Source organism: Lissotriton helveticus, chromosome 1_1, assembly GCF_964261635.1.
Source record: "Lissotriton helveticus chromosome 1_1, aLisHel1.1, whole genome shotgun sequence".
Lineage (NCBI taxonomy): Eukaryota > Metazoa > Chordata > Amphibia > Caudata > Salamandridae > Lissotriton > Lissotriton helveticus.
In genome coordinates, this window is record NC_136057.1 from 1,155,961,326 (window position 1) to 1,155,982,187 (window position 20,862).

At 42.4% G+C, this 20,862-nt stretch overlaps 1 protein-coding gene across 1 annotated transcript in view; it reads right to left on the reverse strand.

Moving 5' to 3' along the window:
* Window positions 1–20,862, reverse strand: part of RELN (reelin) — a 1,711,021-nt gene that overhangs the window by 560,579 nt on the left and 1,129,580 nt on the right. The window contains exon 21 of the mRNA XM_078679027.1: window positions 2,390–2,582. Coding sequence (XP_078535153.1) covers window positions 2,390–2,582 — 193 coding nt within the window. The remainder of the gene's footprint in view (window positions 1–2,389; window positions 2,583–20,862) is intronic.

Below are 20,862 nucleotides of genomic sequence, written 5' to 3' on the forward strand. Positions count from 1 at the left end.
TCTTCTGTCTCTGGCTACAGATTAAATAATGACAAATATGAGATATTACCTTTAAGTAAATTTACATTTAAAGATAATATTCAAATATCCAATTGTAAACGGAACCCCTAGCATATAAAATATCTAGTTATGTACTTCACTTCATCAATCAAATCATCGATTTCCATTATTATAGATAAATGCTCACTAAAAATACCCGCTTTGATAGATAAGTGGCACCCTCCCTATCTTTCCTGGTGGGGACGATTAGACACTATCAAGATGATGTTCTCCCCCATTGTTCTTTACACTATTTCTAACATACCAACTGCTATATCTCAAAGTAAAAACAAAAATCAATTCCATATTATCTTCCCTTCTCTGGAATAATAAAAGAGCCCAATGTCATTATCAAAACTCACACTTACAAAACTAAAAGGAGGAGTAAATGTTCCTGATTTCCCAAATTATCACAAAGTGTTTCTATTACGTCAATCCTTCAGATGGATTTTGGGATCCTTGCCAGAATCTTCACTCTGTGTCATGCTGGAACAATCATACCTTAACCCTTTCTCCTTTCAAGAATACCTGTCATTTACTCAGAAGCCCCAAACAATTATCTACTCCCATTGTTAAACACACAAGTAAATTATTAGATACATCTTATTAGGTCAGTCCGATGATACAGAACCATTCCTGAAACCTACTATATGGCACAACAAATTCATACTGATCAGGAGTAAGCCCTTTTTTTAAATAGCATGGAGGAAAGAAGGCTTAATATGGGTAAACCAACTATTTGATAATAATAAGGTTATTCCTTTATCTCATGCTCGCTCTGTATTTAAACCCCTCTTCTCCTTTCAGAATAAGTATCAATTATTGCAAAATGCTTTTGGTCTTGCTTTTGATCAAGCCAACTCTACTCCTCTTTCCTCTCCCACTATTGCTAACCAAACTCACACTTTTCTCAGCACATGCCCCAAGGCTTCCACCATGTACGCTTACTTACGAAAATCCAATATTACTAGAGATAAAACTAAGATAGAGCTGGCCTTGGAACAAGATTTAGGTACAGACTGGTCGATCCATTTATGGAATAAAATCTAGACCAAAATTAGGAAAACCTCTAGAGCAGCGAACACTACAAAGACACTTTTTAAAAATATATAATAAATTACTTCTCTCTCCCACAACTCTGCATAGGATGAATGCTGACACATCTGATACTTGTTGGCCCTCTTCCCTAATACATGCTGATTTACAACATTTACTTTTGACTTGCCCTTATGTTCATTTTTGCAAACATATTTGAGGTCAAATTACCCGTATATTTGGTTCTACAATATCCTTCTCTCTTACCCATAATTTTTTAGGTGCTTTGTCAGATGAATGGAATAATTGTTCAATATATGTGCAAATTCTATATTTGCGTTTAAGGATGGCATTTCACTAAATTACTAAACACTTGAAAGACTCATCTAAACTATCTTTTAAAGCTTGGTGGTATGCAGTTTGCCATATTCACAGATTAGATAGAGATTATGTATATCCTGTTTACCTAGCCACAAAATGCCTACAGTTATGGTCCCCAATTACAAAGTTTTTTGATCTCCAAGCTAGACTTCCTGTGCTCGCACTCACTTAGAACAAGAGGTTTTGAAGCCTCCTTGACATTCCATATTTTATACTCATGATTATTGTATATGTTTAATAGAAATATATTGTTAAACACCTAGACATGTTACCAAACCTTGCATATGTCCTTATACACCCCTTTTCTTTTCCTCCCTTCTCCTTATTGATATTATAAGCACAGCTCCATGTATGATTGTATGCTTGTATCTCATATTATGTAATTATATTGTATTGTCTCTTTTTTCTTTTTGTTGAATAAACTTATTTTTGAAACAGAAAAAAGAACATAGGACTATGAAATTCAAAATGCAACTCTTCCCACGCTTTAATAGGTGTACAGACACAAAATTAAATACTAAAGATATGTCGCAAAACATCCAAAAAAGTAAACCATGTGAAAAATAAACAGGATTCCTATAGATTGCCTTGCATTCATTGTTCAGAAATTGATCAGTGTATTTGTCTGTAAAGTTAACAGTAGGAATAAAGAATTTGGTAGGAGTGCGGATCAACATATGGACAGAGACAGAGCCCCTCTCTCAGCAGGTCTACTAAAAATGTGTTTCATGTTGGATCACATTAGTTCTCGTGACATCTGCGCTGTCAAAGCAGACTTAAACATCAAGACAAGTTGCCCAAGGTGGTGCATAAATTCCTAAGGAAACACCTTTTACACTGTCATCAGTGGTACAACTACTCCATGTCTGCTCAGTACAAATATCCTCACTCAAAGTAAAATTTCATGCAAAAATAGTCTGAAAAGATGTGTTACCTCTTGCACCAAGTGCCAGGTGAGGCCGTGGTTTGTCGAGTACTCTAACATCACTTGGTTGTCCATATGAGGCGTGAACTTCTCTCCACAGCCCATAACAAGGTTGAACTGTATCATATACGAGGCTCCAATCTGCATGGACTGAGTTTCCACGTAGCGCGTGCTCGATGCTAGCTTTGAATCTCCTGTAAAGCTGAGAGACACCATGGAAAGAGTTATGTCAATGCAGGGCAGGGCAGTTATAGACTTCCAGTTACAGTAACAGAGTGTGCTGAACAGAGCCCTTTCTGTGGGTAGTCAACTACAATGTAGCAACCTTCTGAGTCATAGTCATTGCCCGTGTTCCAAACTGTGTACATGTAAAAGATGTAGTGCAGCAAGCATGATGACACGCAGTAAACACTGCAGACAGTAACTACTGTCGATAAAAATACGCCTCATTTAATGACACACAATGGTTTCTATTTCCAGAGTCTTATAATGTAATACAAAGTAGTGAAGGGTCTCATTAACACCTGAAAGGTCGAACTGGAACATGCAGTATCTCCTCACCTTTACTATTGATAGTAAACAAAACATTACCGAAAATTTAGTGCTTAAAATTAATACAGGATTTTACGTTTCATCAGAGGAAGATCAGAAGATCAAGAAATAGTGACCAAAAAGGCTTTAGGAACCACGGTGTTTATCCAAAACAGTTTTCAATTAACAGCATTTTTTGTTCAAATACCCTTCTTTGGAGTTCTGCTCTTCATTCAACCCAGACAACACCAACACTGCCATCCAGGACCCTTTCGTATCCAAATCAGGTATGAATTCTCATACATCACCCTGGTACCTGAAGAGGTAGGGTTAACTTTCAGAGTCATTGGAACCAGACACTGGGATCTCCTTCCATCACCTCTCCTATTCTTTAAAAATCCGATTCTTCTTCAAATGCTTCCTAAGAGTCTCGTTTCTGTACTAGTAATAGAAGAGCAAAACCAGGAGACAGTGAACTCTGGAATAAGCCCCAAACAAATGCCACTCACTCAGACTTTGAAAACCTTCCTACTCCCTATTGAATGTTACATGTATAAAAGCAACAATCGAAAGAGAAACCTTGCATGCCCATGAAATAAAAGGGCAATTCAAAAGAGAACCCATAAGTCTGAACTGTGCAAGCACCCCCTCCTCTTTTAACTCCCTGTTGCATCATTGGCAAAACCACTACCTAGCAAATACCCTTGCAGCAAATCAAGAAAATACAATATACATCTGATAAAAGGTTCATCTTGATCTAACACTCGGATCTGGAGTCTTAGTTAGCTCATGAAGAATTATGGTAAGTTTAAAACGCAAGTGCTCTGACATTTCCTTCACAAAAAACAGCTGGGACTGGATGTGGCATTACAGCCAGGGCTGATGACTTTGGAACAGGACAAACAATTTTGCGATGTCAACCCAACTTTCTATGAATCTGGGCAAATCACTTAAACTCCCCATGCCTAAAAAACAGACAAGCCAATAGGTCTCGCCTATCAGAGCAATTGGCTTTGGCCATGTTTTGTATCCATGCCCCCACAGACAGTACAGACACTCTGCAGTGTGGTTAAAACAAAATGTAAAAAGTGCTATGACAGCCAGTGCTAATGTGCTTTTTCACATTTATTTTTTAAAGTGCATTATAGCTGAATGCATCATAGTCTTTTTGAAAAATATTATTTTTAGCCATGTAGCACAGCAGCTCCGCTGCTATAGAGCATAGCTACAAATCTTTGCTAAAGTCGGCAATGCCCATGCTGTACAGCATGATCAAAAGACTATGGCAGAGCCAATACTCTCAAAGGTGAGACCTATTGGCTTTGACAGTGCTTGTTAGGTCTCTGCACAACACCTGGGATTCTGAGCAAATCATGGCTCCTCCCATGAGTGAAATAGAAAAATAGTATGGCATTTGGCAAAAATCCTATCACATACAGAAAGCAATTGCTTCCATTTCTTAGTGACAAAATACAAATGGACGCAGATAACATCTGCTGTCACAATAAACATCCATTTCAAATGAGAAAAGGGCTGCTTTGAAGTGTGTGCTGAATAGTAAAACATAGCTACAAATAGCAAAAGGTTCAAAAAGGACAATAGGGAAGAAGAATAAGTAAAAGTAATATCTCAATCACAGCACAATCAGTGGGAGGAAAACAATCGGGTTAAAGCAATCAGTACTTGGTCCATGCCCTTGCCAAAAGAGGAGGAAGTCAAGCCAGCAGGCACTGGCCAATTAGAAGGTTTCAAATAAGACTGCCAATGAAGCCAACGAATACTAAGCAATGTGCGGGATGCAATGCGCTTTCGCAGGTGAGACATAAAAATGACTGTATCCTTGTGTATAGTAACTGGTGCTCATGTAAAGTGCTTCAATACCTTCGGATCGAATTTTCGCTATATAACACCACCCCCCAAAAAGAGCAAGGTCCCATTTTTGCTTAGTAAACCAGGTTCTTTGTAACAAAATTCGATTTTTTAAAATTCTGTTTATATTTTACTGAGTTATTTTGACTAGCACCTTCTGTAAAATGGCTTGATATACAAAACAGAAATGTCTAGCCTTGGGTCCTCAAGCATAAGGACTGAAAATAGGCCTTTAATGAATATAATCTAAAAGAAATCCGTGATGAAGAACACTGAAATTTTAAGACTAGGTACTTCCATAGGCGAGGAAGAAACACTAAGAAATGCTGAACGTACTCAGGATTTATTTTGGGTTTTGGGAATAGGCATCAGTAAGCTTAATGTTCACTGGTGACCAATGTGAAAGTCACAAGTTCAAATTCCGGGAAGGGATACATAGTCTTCCATCTTTCAGTAGGTGGGGAGAATGAGTACCAATAAACTGGATAACAGTACTATCAACATATACATGTCTACATTAGAGGTGGGTGAGCCAACAAAACAGGGAGAACAGAGCCATGGGTCGGATTTGGCTTTAAGAGTCCTGAAACTATTTGGCATGTAAATCACACAACAGACATAAAGTTAGAATATAACAAGGTGTCTTCAAAGTTAAAAATAGCTTATTTCTTTCACATATGAAGGAGTTAACCGTAGTATATCAGATTGTATCTTTGCATTGAGGTACTCTGAAATGCTATAATGATCAAAAAGAAGGCTTAAGGACAACTTTTTTGGCTCGGATTCCACAGGGCGGTCAAGCAGGGAACTGGGATGGATCCATATTTTCCAGTTTCAGGCCAATTTAGCCACTAGAGTAGTATCTATTTCTGACATTAAAGGTTAATGCTTTGTCCAGAATTATTGGAAGAGGAGCTTAGGGCGTAGGTGACAGGTGGCATACACAATTTGTTTTTTGCAGTTTCACATAGCAAGACTTTTCCCACAGACCTAGAGCACTTCACTACAGACACAGCCTACTTTAAAATGTTTTTTATGCTACAGAGATTTGCCAGTTTACAGGATTTTGAGTGCAGGTCAGGATTTGAACCTGATTGCACATGTTAGAGGATCAGCATTTGTAGCCACTAAGCCACATGATTTCTGGTGAAAACTCGGCTTGTTGGCGCTTGAGGTTCCAAGTGGACCTCGAACTGAGACAGAGCCAAGCATCTGGGTCGAGTCTAGCTCAAGCCTTCAGTGGCTCGCCCGCCTCTAATCCACAGATTGTTATTTACAAATAACATCTATTATCATGGTTATAACAGTAGTGTTAACTGTTAAGTAAATATCTCTGCTTTTCTTGCTCCAGGAAAATCGAAGCCAGGCCAAGTTATCATTTGCCGACTAGAGATGGATTAGGTTAAATATAACTCTAGTCCAAAGAAGTTGCCCATAAAAGACGGGGTGGTCTACAATGGAAACTAAATAACAAAGGTGACAAGAATGACAGAGACATCACCCCTACAAGGAACACTTGCAGATGGAGGGGTCTCATTTTCTGCTAGCCACCAGCCCCAAACACTGTAACTATCGGTGGTGATCCATTTTGTCAAAAGGGGTCAGAGGATAGCTCAAAGTCAGAATGACAAGCAGAGACCAAGGCATGCTTGGCCCTCACCGAAATGGTCCAAATGACACAAACTTTTTATTTTTAGCCACAAAGTGAAATTTTATTCTAAAAGGTTTCCTTACTACGGGAATGAGTTCTGGATCAAAGGCCTTCCGATTTTCTGCTTATAATCTCCGCATGACTATTTCAATATCATCCTTGAATTAACAAACAACCCATTACTTTGGGAATACTTCTTGCAGGCGCTGAGAGCTGATACCATATTTACCAAGAAAACTCCTCAATGGAAAAACCTAGAGAAGGCATTACCATAGAGGAGTTCGAAATGCAGAGGGAGGCGTTTCTTTTGCGAGAAACATGTTGTGAGGATTTGTTAATTTTAATCTGTGAAAGACATGCTACGGAAAACGGAGCTATAATGTACCCCACCAGCTGACTGAATAACAAATACCATCGACAACCAGGTTGCTAAGTGTGAAAGCTGTGTGGAGGACAACGAATTAACCAAATATCTCAAATGTGTATTGAGCCACTGGTTGAGGAGTTAAAAACATTCTCCAGCGAGATGCTGAAATCCCCACATAGCAAACCATAAACCGAGTCAAAACAAACTGTCACATAATGAAATATTATCTAAACATACAGGGTCATTATGGGGCTGAAAAGAGCCCAGCATTACAGGGTGTTCGTATTTTTTAAAATGTTATAACTTAGTAACAGGAATAGCAGGATGAGCTGTAAAAGGCATCAGAAATGCCAAGATTTTCGATTAGTTTCCAAATAATGGGTGACCCGCTGTGAAGGACAGGTAGAAAGAAAAGTGTGGAGCTATGTTTCAATCCCGTTTTACAAGTTAAACAAAATCTATAGTTACATTCAAAATTAATTCATATATATATATATATATATATATATATATATATATATATATATATATATATATATATATATATATATATATATATATATATATATATACATGCAAGACTTCAGATCTGGAATTTCTCAAGAAATCTTTCCAACTTGCATCAGAAGAACTTCTTTTCAAGGGAGTGGTCCTCCAAACAAACAACGTTTTCTAATCTCCCTTTGTAGGGAACCTTTTTATGTGCCAATGGTAATCGTTGTAGTGAGTTAATGAAATTGAGCTTTTTTGCATAAAATCCAATAAAGTTTTATACCTGATCAACAGATGGCCAGGTAGAAGAACTTTAGAGCTTGCATTTATGGGTGCATATCATTTTGGTACTAAAACACAGGCTAGATCTGTAGACAATCTCCATCTTAAACCACCACAGACCCGTTAAAAAAAGTAACCCAGGAGAGAGTCTAGAGAACTTTTAACATGGGTCACTCACATCCATATGCCGAGGCATCATCCAATCGCAGGTCATTAGAGCACTGGAAGTGTTAGTATCATGCAACAGAAGAAAACAGGAATCAGTAATGAAAGGAGCCAGAGTACGGTTCAATCTAAAACTGAAGATCATGTCACAGAAATTATGCTAATTGAACTCGGAGATAGAAGATAAATGTTATTAAACAAATTCATGAGGGGACCCCACAATAAAGTCAAAGGTTGTAAAATTAACTAGTTATGCTAAAAGCATTAACAAAACTGGAAATAGATCCATCAAATCCTTCATAATCTACAGCAAAATCACCTACCCAGAAATCTTAAAATATATCCCAAAATCAACCGCTATAACATTATCAAGAGGCCCTAGTAATATTTGATGCAAAAACCACAAACGTCAGTGAGGGCACAACTAACAACCACAATCCTTCTCTATGCACTAAAACACATAACCCATCCACACTACACTTCCCTCTTCTTGCTCCCTTTACAGCCAATGATGCTGACCCAAGTTTTGGAACCATGCTCAGTGGTCTATCTATAAGAATTTATATCAACAGCCACTACCAACTACACTTATCTGCTGACAAGGATTAGTCCTTGACCTCCTGAAGCATTGGTTAATAAATCCTTCCAAACATACCCAATAGCTGACTGAAACCTATCACAAATGTAACCTTCTGAACTAGAGTTCGATTTCAAAATGACCTTTCTGGAAGTACTCGTTGCTTGTGTGTATAGTGCTAAAACCTGCCCCATAATCACCAATCTCTTGGCAAGACCTCTGTGAGCACTCAACGGCCCATATGAGGACCACCCTAAGGTCCTGATCCACGATCTCCGATTGCAAACCTGGTACACAGCGTACCATCAGATCCATGCAAGTTTTTGTGAGGACGGGCAGAAGTGACTGAAAATACACTGGGATAGGTCCAGCTGTGCCTCAACTCGTTGAGCCAACACATCAAGACACGCACATACCTATGACAGCAGCCTTAGAGGTTGTGTAGTGAAATCTAACAAGTTACCAAAACAAATATGTAGAAATGAACTCACAAAACGGTCGGCATGTGTATGTTTGATCATACATAACCATTTTATGAATGCTAAACCAATCACAGGCAAGTTGGTTTTGCTCTTGTACATGCATTTATTTACTCATCTATGGAAAGCACTAGGACAGGCCACCAGGCGCTACTGCAGATCAATGACAACATGCAGTAATGTTCACAGGCCTATACTTCTGACATGGTTTTCTTCTTTGGTCGAGAGTAAGTCATCTCGGTTTCATTCAGAATTTGGAAGCTATTCACCTTGGAGAGACTTGACCCAGCTTGCCTTGTGCAAGGCTGGAACCCAATTCAACCGGGCTAGTGTCTACTGTCATTTCGGTGTATAAGTTGGGGGTCTAAATATGCTTAGTAGACAACTAAGACAACCTTTTCTTTTATCTTATGAAGGCTCTTGCACACTTTTGACACCAAATGAACAATTGTCCTTGTTTGTTATATTTGGAAATCTCTCCCAATGGTATCCAATAGTGGCAAAGTTCTTGGTGCATAAGGAACAGTAGGCCACCATTTCTAGGAAGGAGCTCATGTCAGCTACATGAATGGCTCTAGGGATCTCATTTAGTTCTGCTACTTTGGTCGATGCTAGTTGCCTCCCCTGCATGACAAAATGTGGCGAAACAATGCAAGTTCAACCTTTTCCAGTTCACATTTGTTAACATTTAGAGTGAGTCCTGCAGCATTTAGCCCTACGTGCACTTCCTGTCAGCGCTGCATTATGCCCATTTTTTGGTGTGGCCAAAAATGAGGTTGCCTTCACTGTACTTCAGACAGTTTTAGATGGGTTGAATGACCATTTGTCTGGTGTCTTGGAAGATTTCCGTCGCTGATGACTCCTCGAAGCAAAGGCACTTATAACTGTAGAGTCCCTTGTGTGTGGAGAAAGTGTTGAAGTAGTAAGATTGGGAGTTGGGTTCCGGTTGATGGTTTCCTTTCGCTTAGATCCAGTTTGGAGAATACACATGGACCATTGAGGCAACTGATTAGATGAGGTACTCCCTCTCTCTCGCATTGGCAGTATTTTGGAATCTGCATCTTAACGCATATGCATATCGTGTTTGAGTTCTTCTTGGGCACAGCTATAGGGGTAGGCATTGACGGAGTTGCATCAAGTGTTTGTTCAAATATGTCTTGGTCTAGCAACATTTTGGATTCTTCATCTTTTTCAAAAAAGATCTAAGGGCCATGGGTGATGATTTTGGGTTTCTGGACAGAATGCTTCTTTAATGTGGAGAATGATCTGCAAGTTGTAAAGATTTTCTAGCTCTACCGTCAGCGTTGGGTGCCGAAATTGATGCTGAGATTACAAGATGAAGCGTGGCTTCACCAAATTTTCCCAGATTTGTCACTAAGAATCAAGCACTCACTGGAGTCATCCACATTGGAGGATGACAGTGTGAGTTTGAATATATCTTGTCAAACTCTAAGACATACATAATGTTGAATCTGGCTTCACTGTTCAGTACAAATATGTCCATGTTGTGACCTACATGTACGGCAATCGATGCTGTGTGTGCTTTGTTTGATGATTTGTCCTGTCTGTGCTTTGTTTGATGATTTGTCCTGCCTGTGCTTTGATTGCTGGCCTGTGCTGTGTGCTTATGAGTGCCACTCAGCAGGCATGATATGAAATCTTAAGTGACATATTTCACTTGGCACTACCCTCCTATTCCTTTTACCTGACTGTTAGAATTGTTGACGTTTTCTCATTTAAAATTGTGTTTCTCTTGGTTCAGTTTAATAGTAGATGAATGACCTTCCTATCCCTTTGGTTAACTTCTGTTTTTCTTTTCTCTGCCTTGATTGCACTTCACTGAAGCACTTAATATGGTGTCTGACCTTTCTATGGCCACTCCAATCTAACTTAATGGGGTCGTCTGGCCCTAAGATGGTGGTTGTGTCTACATGTGAGATCTCAGGAATGAGATATCACCTACTCTGATGAGCACGAGATGGCTGCTGCAATGAGCATGGGCTCCGTCTACTTACAAAACCAATCTCCTCCAACCACCTGTTGTGATAGCATTGGCACGATACTCTGCTGCTCCACATGGAATGGCTGTCGTTAATGAGTAATGCTTCATGCAAGAGGTGGTGAGAGGGTACCAGTTGCAGAACTGGTGGCCTTGTAGGGTATGACTGGTCATCAATGAATGCTTCTGCCACAGCTCAGACCCCAAAATATTGCCGACTGCAATAATTTTGTAACAATATTACTCATGGCTCCCTTTGACGAAGGAGTCAGTGAGCAGCATGAGGGCGGTACATCACATGATAGTCTGTACCTACTCATTGCCTGTTTTTAGAGATGACCACTCAAAGTTAGGTTTGTTGTACTAACTCCTATTCATACAATCCTATACTAAATACTTGTTCTCCTGTTCCTGGTGGCGGTTTAACCTCCACGCACCAAATTACTTTGCCGTCCTGATCCTCCCTGTCCTGGTACTAGCCAACCACTTCCTGCCTCTGTCTCCGGCAGGAAGTGCTGATTAGTCCCTGGTGACTGGTCACGGAGTGTCCTGACTGCAGGGCCTTAATGTTCCACTTCACCATGACAAGTGTATGGCCCAAAATCTCTGAAGATACAAAACTACCCTTATGTACCTCAAGAGAAGAAATGCTTATACGAAGGTTCCATTATGGCGCATATTTGCAGTGTGAATTTCCTGGGCACATCCCTAGTTACCTGAAGGCAGGGGCAGCAATGTGATTCGTGGTAATGGATTCCTAATGGATGAAACAGGTGAACTTTATTACACACCCACTGGGGGACACTGTCTTAGATTTACAAGCTAATAAGCGTCCATATCTACATACAAAGCTGAAGCAAGCTAACAAGAAACCCTTGCTCATCACTAGAGGTCACAAAAACAATTTAATAAACTGTTTCTGACTCTTGCTGTTGTTCATGGTATCCTCTCGGCTGCCACTCATCAGAAACAAATTGTAGAAAATGTATAATTAACATGATTGTTTTCAGTGCAGTTAGGATGTATTGGAGCAGAAAAAAAGCCTCATCAAAAAATACCAAGGCTAACTGTAAGTTCAAAATAGGCCAATGCACCAAGTTAGATTTCCACCAGGGGGAAATGTGACTAAGAACTTGATCCTCGGACATCTCTTAAATATCAGTTCACCCCTACATGTGCAATAAAGTTCAGACAATTGCACACCTCATGACACATATGCACCTGGTTATACCAGTGGGCACAGATCCATTTGATGCTATTAAGGAGGGTCCCAATGTGGAGGGTGAAGTTCCTGTAGAAGCGAAGATGTTTCCAAAACACACAAAGGATACATAGCTGGAAATAAAGCTCCAAAGGAAATATGTCTGATCTTGCCTCTCACAAAAACAAGCATTTATTCTGCAACAATTGAATAATTTATTCTAAAGGCATTTGGTTAGGAATTGGATACAGAGGATTAAATCAGGCTCCCCTGGTGATCCCTGCCCAGCCATAATTGTAAAAACAGTCCCATCCATCATAGCAGCGGGACTCACCCCACTCTTCAATAACATGCTGGAAAGTGGTGAGTTCCCTATACGCTGGAAACAAGCATCGATCTTACCCCTTCTCAAAAACCCTAACCTAGATGTGGCCGATTTGAACAACTATCGGCCCATCGCCAGGTTACCACTACCAGCTAAAATTATAGAGGGTATAATGAACACTCAGCTGAGCGCGTTTCTGGGGACAGAACAATGTCTGGATCCATCTCAGCATGGATTCCGGGCAGGGCACAGTACAGAATCAGCTCTGATAAAGTCTGCCGAAGATATAAGACAAGTGATGGATGCAGGAGGCAGGGCCGCCCTGATCATGTTGGACTTGTCCGCGGCCTTCGATACGGTCCACCACAGGTTGTTGGTGAACGGGTTGGGGGCCTGCGGAATTCAAGGCAAGGCCCTCAAGATCTTGCAGGCCTTTCTTTCTAGCAGGACTCAGGTGGTGGCACTGGGAGACTATGAATCGGCCCCTTTTGTACTCCCTTGTGGAGTCCCTCAAGGTTCAACCTTGAGTCCGACCCTTTTCAATGTGTACGTCTCCACCCTGGCGCCAGTCATAAGATCTTTCGGCTTTAACTTAACATCATACGCAGATCGTAGTGTCGCTGCTACCGGGTGGAGTGGAAGACACAGCCGACAGGTTTAAGGACTGCATGCGCGAGGTCAGTAATTGGATGGCAGAAAACTGTCTTAAATTGAATTCAACTAAGACTGAAGTCCTGCTGTTCAGGGCCAGAGACAATTTCTGGTCCCCAAGATGGTGGCCCGAGGAAATGGGGACAGCCCCCTCTCCAGTCACTAAGGTCAAAAACCTGGGGGTGCTGATGGACGATACTCTCTCCTTTAGACCTCAAGTTAACGCCCTGTCCTCATCCATCCACAATGTCTTAAAAACTATACGAAAAGTTTTGCCTTTTCTCCCCAACGAACATAGAAAGACAGTGATAACGGGATTAGTAATATCTCGTCTAGACTACTGTAACAGCCTGCTCTTAAATGCCCAACAGGGGCTGTTAAACAAACTTCAAATCCTACAGAACGCGGCTGCCCGTCTGATCACGGGCACTTCCAAATTTTCTTCGGTAGCACAAGATCTGGTAAAGCTACACTGGCTGCCAGTGCGGAAAAGAATAGCTTTTAAGACACTTTGTGTAGTTTTCAAAGCGTTGTAAGGGCTGGGCCCCCACTGCCTGACCCCGCTCTTCCAGTGGTACAAACCGACAAGATCTCTAAGGAATGCCGATCAAGGACTGATCGTAGTCCCTAAAGTTAGGAAGGCTAGGAAGGCTCGCTGGGGGGGAAGGAGTTTCTCTCTTGGAGCAGCTAAGGCCTGGAACGCTCTGCCATTGGCCCTAAGGCAGACTTCAGACTTCAGACCTGCTGCCCTTTAGAAGGGCCCTGAAGACATGGCTATTCACACATTAATCCCTCTGTCATGCACATCAGTGGTCACTCAGCGCCAGGACGCCGCTTGGTAACAGTGCGCTTTACAAATGTGGAAATAAATAAATAAATAAATAAATAAGGGTATGAAAGAGACTATCCTAGGTGGACTGAGGAAGCAACAAATCCATACTAAACTCCGTTTCTAGTAACCATGATATCATTGAGGAGATTAGGAAAACTTTATTCGCTGGTGTGTTTGGAACCCTACCTCAGGATGTTGCCAGGTGAAATTGTGACAAGTCCATGGCAGTAATTTCTCCCTTCTCCCCATACTTTTAATAGGTTCTATTAGGGGTCCTGACAGAATATCAAAGGTTGCAGATGCTGTCCTATCAAAGGCAGTCAGTGCTGGATTTAGAGGCACGGCTGAGGTTTGGTGTATCTACAATGCACCACTGAAATCAAGGCATTCAAGGCAATATTTATGAATTTGGACAGACCAGAAAAAGGCGGTAGTCTATTTTTATTTGGAGTTCATGAACTAGAACTATGATGTCAAAAATATATTCCTTAACTTGGGTTGGATTACATCTGATTGCATAAGTGCAATTCATAAGGGAATGGCAGCATCTTCAACTTCGGAAACTGGTGTACCCTGAATGGACATCTACATAGCACCAATTTGGGTAAGTGCATAAACTCTTGTGAAATATGGAGGTCTAAGGTGTGGGATGATTAACTTTCATCGTCGGAATGACTATGTTACACTGAGTCTACTCTTCCAAGTTCCGTTCCTGACAGCCAATACTTGCTGCTCAGGTAGTGCTGAAGATTGCCATATGACCTACAACAACATCTTGGATACACAGTAGAAATCTGAGATCTTAAAGCCCAGGTAGTGCTGAAAATTGTGATATGACCTACAAAGATATTTTGGATACACACCAGAACTCCTATTTATAGCAGCTCGAGTAGTGCTGTCTATTACCTTATGACCTACAACAAAATCTTGGATACACACCAGAACTCTGATCTCTTAAAGCCCAAGAAGTGCTGAAGATTTCCATATGACCTACAACTATATCTTGGAATCACACAAGAACTGTGATCTCTTACAGCTTCGGTAGTGCTGAAGATTGCCATATGACCTAAAATATCCTGGATACACACCTGAACTCTGATCTCTTGCAGTACGGTTAGTGCTAAAGATTGCCACACAACGTACAAGATCTTGGATACACACCTGAACTCTGATCTCTTGCAGCGCGGGTAGTTCTGAAGATGGCCATACCACCTACAATATCTTGGATACACACTTGAACTCTGAGCTCTTGCAGCGCGGGTAGTTCTGAAGATGGCCATACAACCTATAATGATATCTTGCATACAGACTAGAACTCTGATCTGTCCCATATACCCTATTGGCTACCTCAGTGGCGTGAAGCGTGGGGTGCTTGACTGCAAGTATGGTCATACCTTTCAGTTATGGAATGTTACAAAGAAAAGCCGATTTTTTTATAATTATGTTAATTTAGGGTAATTTTTCGCATAATTTTAGACATTCATTATCTCGTTTTACCCATGTATTGCCCTTCAAGAGAGTGCACGAGATCCATCATCCCATCCTGTCTCCACAAGCTGGCTCCAGATTAAAAGCGTTTCTAATCTCCCTTTAAACAGGGTTGCTTTTGAGTCCCAAACTTATCTCCTGCCTCCACACGTCCGTGGTTCTTGATTTACAGATCGCGCTGTAGGCAAGGGGTGCCCAGAACATAATCAGAGGTAATCCTTCCTCTGCCGAAAATGGGCTCGAGCCTGTCGTGCAGTAGAATGATTTATAGCGCATTGACGAGCCTGCTGGTAATCAAAAAGCAATTGTGACTGGCGGCCTCGGGAGAAGCGCTGCCCGGGCAGCCGAGCTTCCGGGAAGGCATGGGCTCGAAAATGACAACCAAATGGCCCCATCAGCCAACGGCGATTAATTTAACTACTAGCCATTTGATACAGATCTGGTGGAAGTTCAAAAATTTCCCAGGAGACCAGCAAGGGCGTCGAAGGGTACACCAGTTCATTGATCGGCATGTAGCGCATAGAACTCCAGCGGCGTCCTAGGGCAGTTCGAAGGTATTGCTTCAGGGCACGAGAAAGAAACTCTCGGTCACGCGGGCTCCATATATTTGCCAATACATCTGTTAAATATATAATTACATACTAGGATATGCCATGACTTACCATGGTTAGTCATTTATAAACCAAGGATTACAGGGGATATCCAATTTCATAAGGTTAAAGGTTACCAGATGGCGCCAAGGTCCCCATGTTCCAGTTCTGGGATTTTCATTTACACACCATTGTTTTCAGGTATGCTACTTCAATTGGATCAAATGAGATATCCCAGCCCTACAACTCCCACTTATTTTCTTTTTTGTTTGTTTGTTTTTTGCCTATTTATATTGCGCGAACTCGACCCGAAGGTATTGGAGCGCTTTTACATGAGCACCAGTTTACACAAAGACACATTCATTTTTTTTTGTAGGCACGAGGAGGTTAAGTGATTTGCCCAGAATAACAAGATGTGGAGTCGACCCTGAGGCTCGAACCTCGGTTTCCTAGTTCCTAAGGCGGCAGTCTAGCCCTGAGACCACATCCAATCCCCTTAGTTACTACACTGAACTCTGGTAAAGAGGGTAGGAATAAGTCCATATGTAGTACTGCTTGTGGTACAGAATATTTTGGATGCAATTGTGAGGAAAGAAAGGGTCAGTAAGGGATTTTTTTGCCTGATGCTGGAGGGCTCTAAAATGTGTTTTCTCAATTAATAATGGAGTGAGATAAAAAAATAAGTTTCCCTTTTTTAAAAATGTGCTGTAATGTTGAGCTCGAGCATGGCACTCAACTTTAACGAGTGGTGAATACTTACCTGTCCTTGTTAGACTAGTATATGCTGGGCCAGGAGTCTCATTATCACTGGCAGGGCGCTCTCTGCTGTTCCCACAGCCTACCGCCTATCGCTTGAGAGATGATCGGAACTCAAATAAGACCGCCATAATGTACTTGTTATTAAAACTCCTATGGTGCAGTTCCAGGAGCCCGCAGGGATTCAGCACTTATTTATTTTTCCTGATGGCTTCCTACAATTACTCTGCTTTTGCCAAGTGAATGTATTTGATGCCAATTAAAACCATGGCAGTCTGCAGAAGCCCATCAAATTTTGAAGAAACAACATTGTTTTCAGGCCTTGAAAATTAAACTACTGTCCTCATGCATGAAAAGTACAGCAGAGTTAACTATTCAGCAATATCTTCAAATCTTAAGGGCATATCCATCAGGGCAAAGCCTTCCTAAACAGTGTAAGCCAAGATTAAGACCACAACAATGGACGACAACCTCATTTTCACCTGTGTATATAGAACTGGCAGAAAAGTACTTTTTTCTCACACATAAATAATCACAATTCTATTAGCAGACTAAATGTATATATCCAGTAGAATAAAAATGGTATTTTCATTAAGAACTCTCATGCTGGGGAAGGTCCCCAGTAGATCAGTGAAGCAGGCCTATGGCCCTTGGGACATGCCTTTAAAACAGCAAATTGTGTTACATGGCCATTCTCAGCCCCTTGAAGTCTACACAGAGAGAGAGAGATAGAGAGAATTGTAGCATAGAGAGTCCTTTTTAGGTTTCGCCTGGCGATCCGCTGTGCAGCAGCGTTCGCGCAGGCGAAATCTTATGTTACAACAGTATGTGGCTTTGTCCCGCCTCTCTGTTCCATTGGCGAGCTCCATAAATGGAGGCTAGCCATTGGAACAGAGATGCGTCAGTCATTGTGGGAGCAGATTCGTGGGCGTTCCGGCGATTTTTACTCATCCCGCCCCTTTTAGAACGTCATTGCGGCGGTGGGCGGGTGTTGTTTTTTTTTTTTGTCTCGGCATGTTTGTTTCATTTCCAACGTGTGCTTTGCAGGGGTGGGCTGCGCGATTTCACTTTCCTTGATTTGCAGGTAAGCGGCATTTTTACTACTTTTTTTTTATCCCGTTCCCGCCCCCCCTCCTGCTGTCCGTGTGCCCGTTACCGCCCCCCTCCCGCTGTCCGTGTGCCCAATCCCGCCGCAGAGCAGACTAGACTGACCAATGTGGTTGTCTTGTATGAAACTAAAGTCGGGATGTCTCGGAAGGAAGATCTCGTGTCTCAGCAGCTGGACACCTGTGGATGTTGCTTCTGAGTTCATCGACCGAGCCTTAATACCCATGCAGTTGAGACCTTTAGCAATGCAAATCCCAGGGCCTCGGTGAGAATGAAGCTGCACCTGGTGTAAGCATAGGATGGTAGCGTGTAGTCAGCACGAGTCCAGAGGTGATTCAGTTCACGAGTTTTTCTATGCAAGTCCCAGCGCCCCCTCAGCCCCCGACACGATTCTACTTGGATCATTTCTACAGCGCTGGCTGATCCGGAGTCAGTCACTCTGTCTCCAGCGCTGCGATCGTTTCCAGTCTCCTCTCTTCCATCTCCCATCTCAGCCCTCCTTACCCCCTCCCCCTTCCACCCCCCTTTTCTCCCATGGAATCTCGTGTCTTCATCTTGGCAGGCTGCCCCACCTTCACCCCTGATTTTTTGTCTGCACTTTCAGCTTTTAAGTGTTGTGTGAGACACGGCTGCTTGCACAGAGCTGGGTGAGGGATGGGCCTGCAGCACAGGGCGGGGAGCTGTGTATGGAGACGTTGGTGTCCTGATGAGCAGGGTGGTAGTGCTGTGTGCAGGGGTAATGCTGCAGGGAGGAATGTGGTGCTGTGTGAAGCAAACTTTTTGTTATCATTTCGGTGGGTTCTGCTGGGTGGAACAGTAATGCTGAGGTGAGCACATCCCAGTGCTGTGAGGAGCAGTAATGCTGTTTTGAGGAGAGTGGATAGTGCTGTGTGTAACAGTTATTGTACAGGGAGCACATTGCACCATTGCTGAGCTGGGAGTGCACCGCTCAGTTCTTCCGTAAGTACGGTGTCTAGTGTCCTGTTGAGCCTTCATGCTGTAGTTCCAACGGTACATGCTGATGTACAGCATTGCACGTGGATACGGCAATGCCTGACGAGAGCATCCCATATTATCAAGCAGTATGCTTTCTGGAGGGAGCCTTATTGGGCAAACTGAAATCAAGATGATCGTCAAATGATGCTTGATCCAAGTCCGTTACTGTCAAGGAGGTCTGTGATGAGAGGACACAGCATGCAGCTTGCCCAAACAAGGTTTTGTAGTTCATTGCACACAGCCAGAACATGCCAGGATTGCCTATTGTAGAAAGAGTTTACTGTGAGATCACTGTCTGCTGTCAGAACATACTAAAATTGCAGATGTAAGGCCCAAACATGTCAGCACAAGATTCTGTAGTTAGTTTACTGTGTGCACCCAGAACGTGCAAGGACTGTATGGTTTGGTGGCTGCATGCCGCAAGAATGTGTGAAGATCGCGCTGGCATGGTCCAACAATACGGGCGACTCTCACAAGTACTCAGTGGAGAGGTTACTGAATTCAGTTACAGCATGCCAGTATTGAAGAGCGAGGTTCGTGCAAGCAGCTGTGACAGGTGATGTCTGTTGAGGCGAAGTCCATACACACAAGCGGCCCACACTAGGATTGTATTGGTGGGTTAGTGAATGCAGTCAGCCTACACAAGAAGTGGTTGGGGAATTGATGCAGAAGAACATGTGAAGAGTACAGAGGTGAGGTCCATTTACGCAGCTAGAACATGCAAAGCTTGCAGAAGGAGGGCCCTATATGCATCCAGGACCTGTGAAGGTGGTAGAGGTGAGGTCACAGCCACCCTCTGACAGATTCTGATTCGGCATCCTCATGAAGTCATAGTACCTCAATGTTGCATGATAAGGTAATTATGCTGCCAGAACACACAAAGCTTGATTAGATGAGGGCGTTGCATGTAGTCAAAATCATGGCAGAGCTGTACTGTGACATACTGTTGGTGGATGCAAACTGAATATGGATTGCGTTGTGGCTATGTCTGTGCTTGCAAGTAGCTGCCTGCACATGCAGTGACTTGATGTTGGTGCTTGTAACCTCAGCCTGCAAGTGCTGCATGGGTATTTAATGTGCCTGCAAGTACTCTGAACATGCTATGGTTTGTGGTGAAAGGCTGTTTGCTGCATTTAGATTGAGCAAACCAGCACCAGGGAAGATGCCCGCAATCTTAGAGTTATCCCATTCTGATCTAAAATCCGTGGCACTGCAGGCCGTGTTCCGAGTTGCTATTTTTCAACTTAATACAGGTAAGTGTCCGTTCCCGCCCCCCCTCCTGCTGTCCGTGTGCCCGTTCCCGCCCCCCCCCTCCCGCTGTCCGTGTGCCCGTTTCCACCCCCCCTCCCGCTGTCCGTGTCTCCGGCCCCACTTGTTTACCAAGTTCTTGGATAGAAATTGTTTCTAACGTCTGGTACCTGGAGGGCATCTTCAAACAGTAAAGGCAGCCGTGCGTGCGGTAAATACCACTAAGAAATCTGGATAGAACTTTGGGAAGTATTAGAGGACTCTTGTATATATTATCTGCTTCTTTACAAGATTACTTAAGATCTGGTATCACAATCTTATTTGACATAAGTGTGGCTCTGTGTGTGGCTCTGTGTGTGTGGGGGGCGGGTTCTGTGTGTGTGGGGGGGCTCTATGTGTGTGTAGGTGTCGGTCTGTGTGTGTGTAGGTATGGGTCTATGTGTGGCATTTGCGAGAGATTAAGCTATTGGCATTGTAAATGACAATGCCATTTATTTATCCGTTTTCAAAACCAACACATAAATGACAATTTTGTCATTTACAATGCCAATAGCTCTAACTTTTGCAAAGGCGAAACAGTTGCATTGTAAATGCTTGTCGAGACTTGGAGGCAGAAGAGGCCTGCTGTGAATGATTCCTAAGAGGAGGGGTTCATTTAATAGTAGTGAGACATAGAGTGTCAGCAGCACATAAGGTCTGCGGGGGAGGGCGGGAGGAGAAGCACATGAGGGAGAGAGATGAAAAACACATGTACTCTCATAATGTGAATAACCAAAACCAAAAAATAGGCTCCTATAAGTGAGCAGTAAAAGAGATGGACACTATCAAAAGTATGGTAAAGAGGCTTTGCTCCAGGGGAGGGTCAAAAACAAGAGG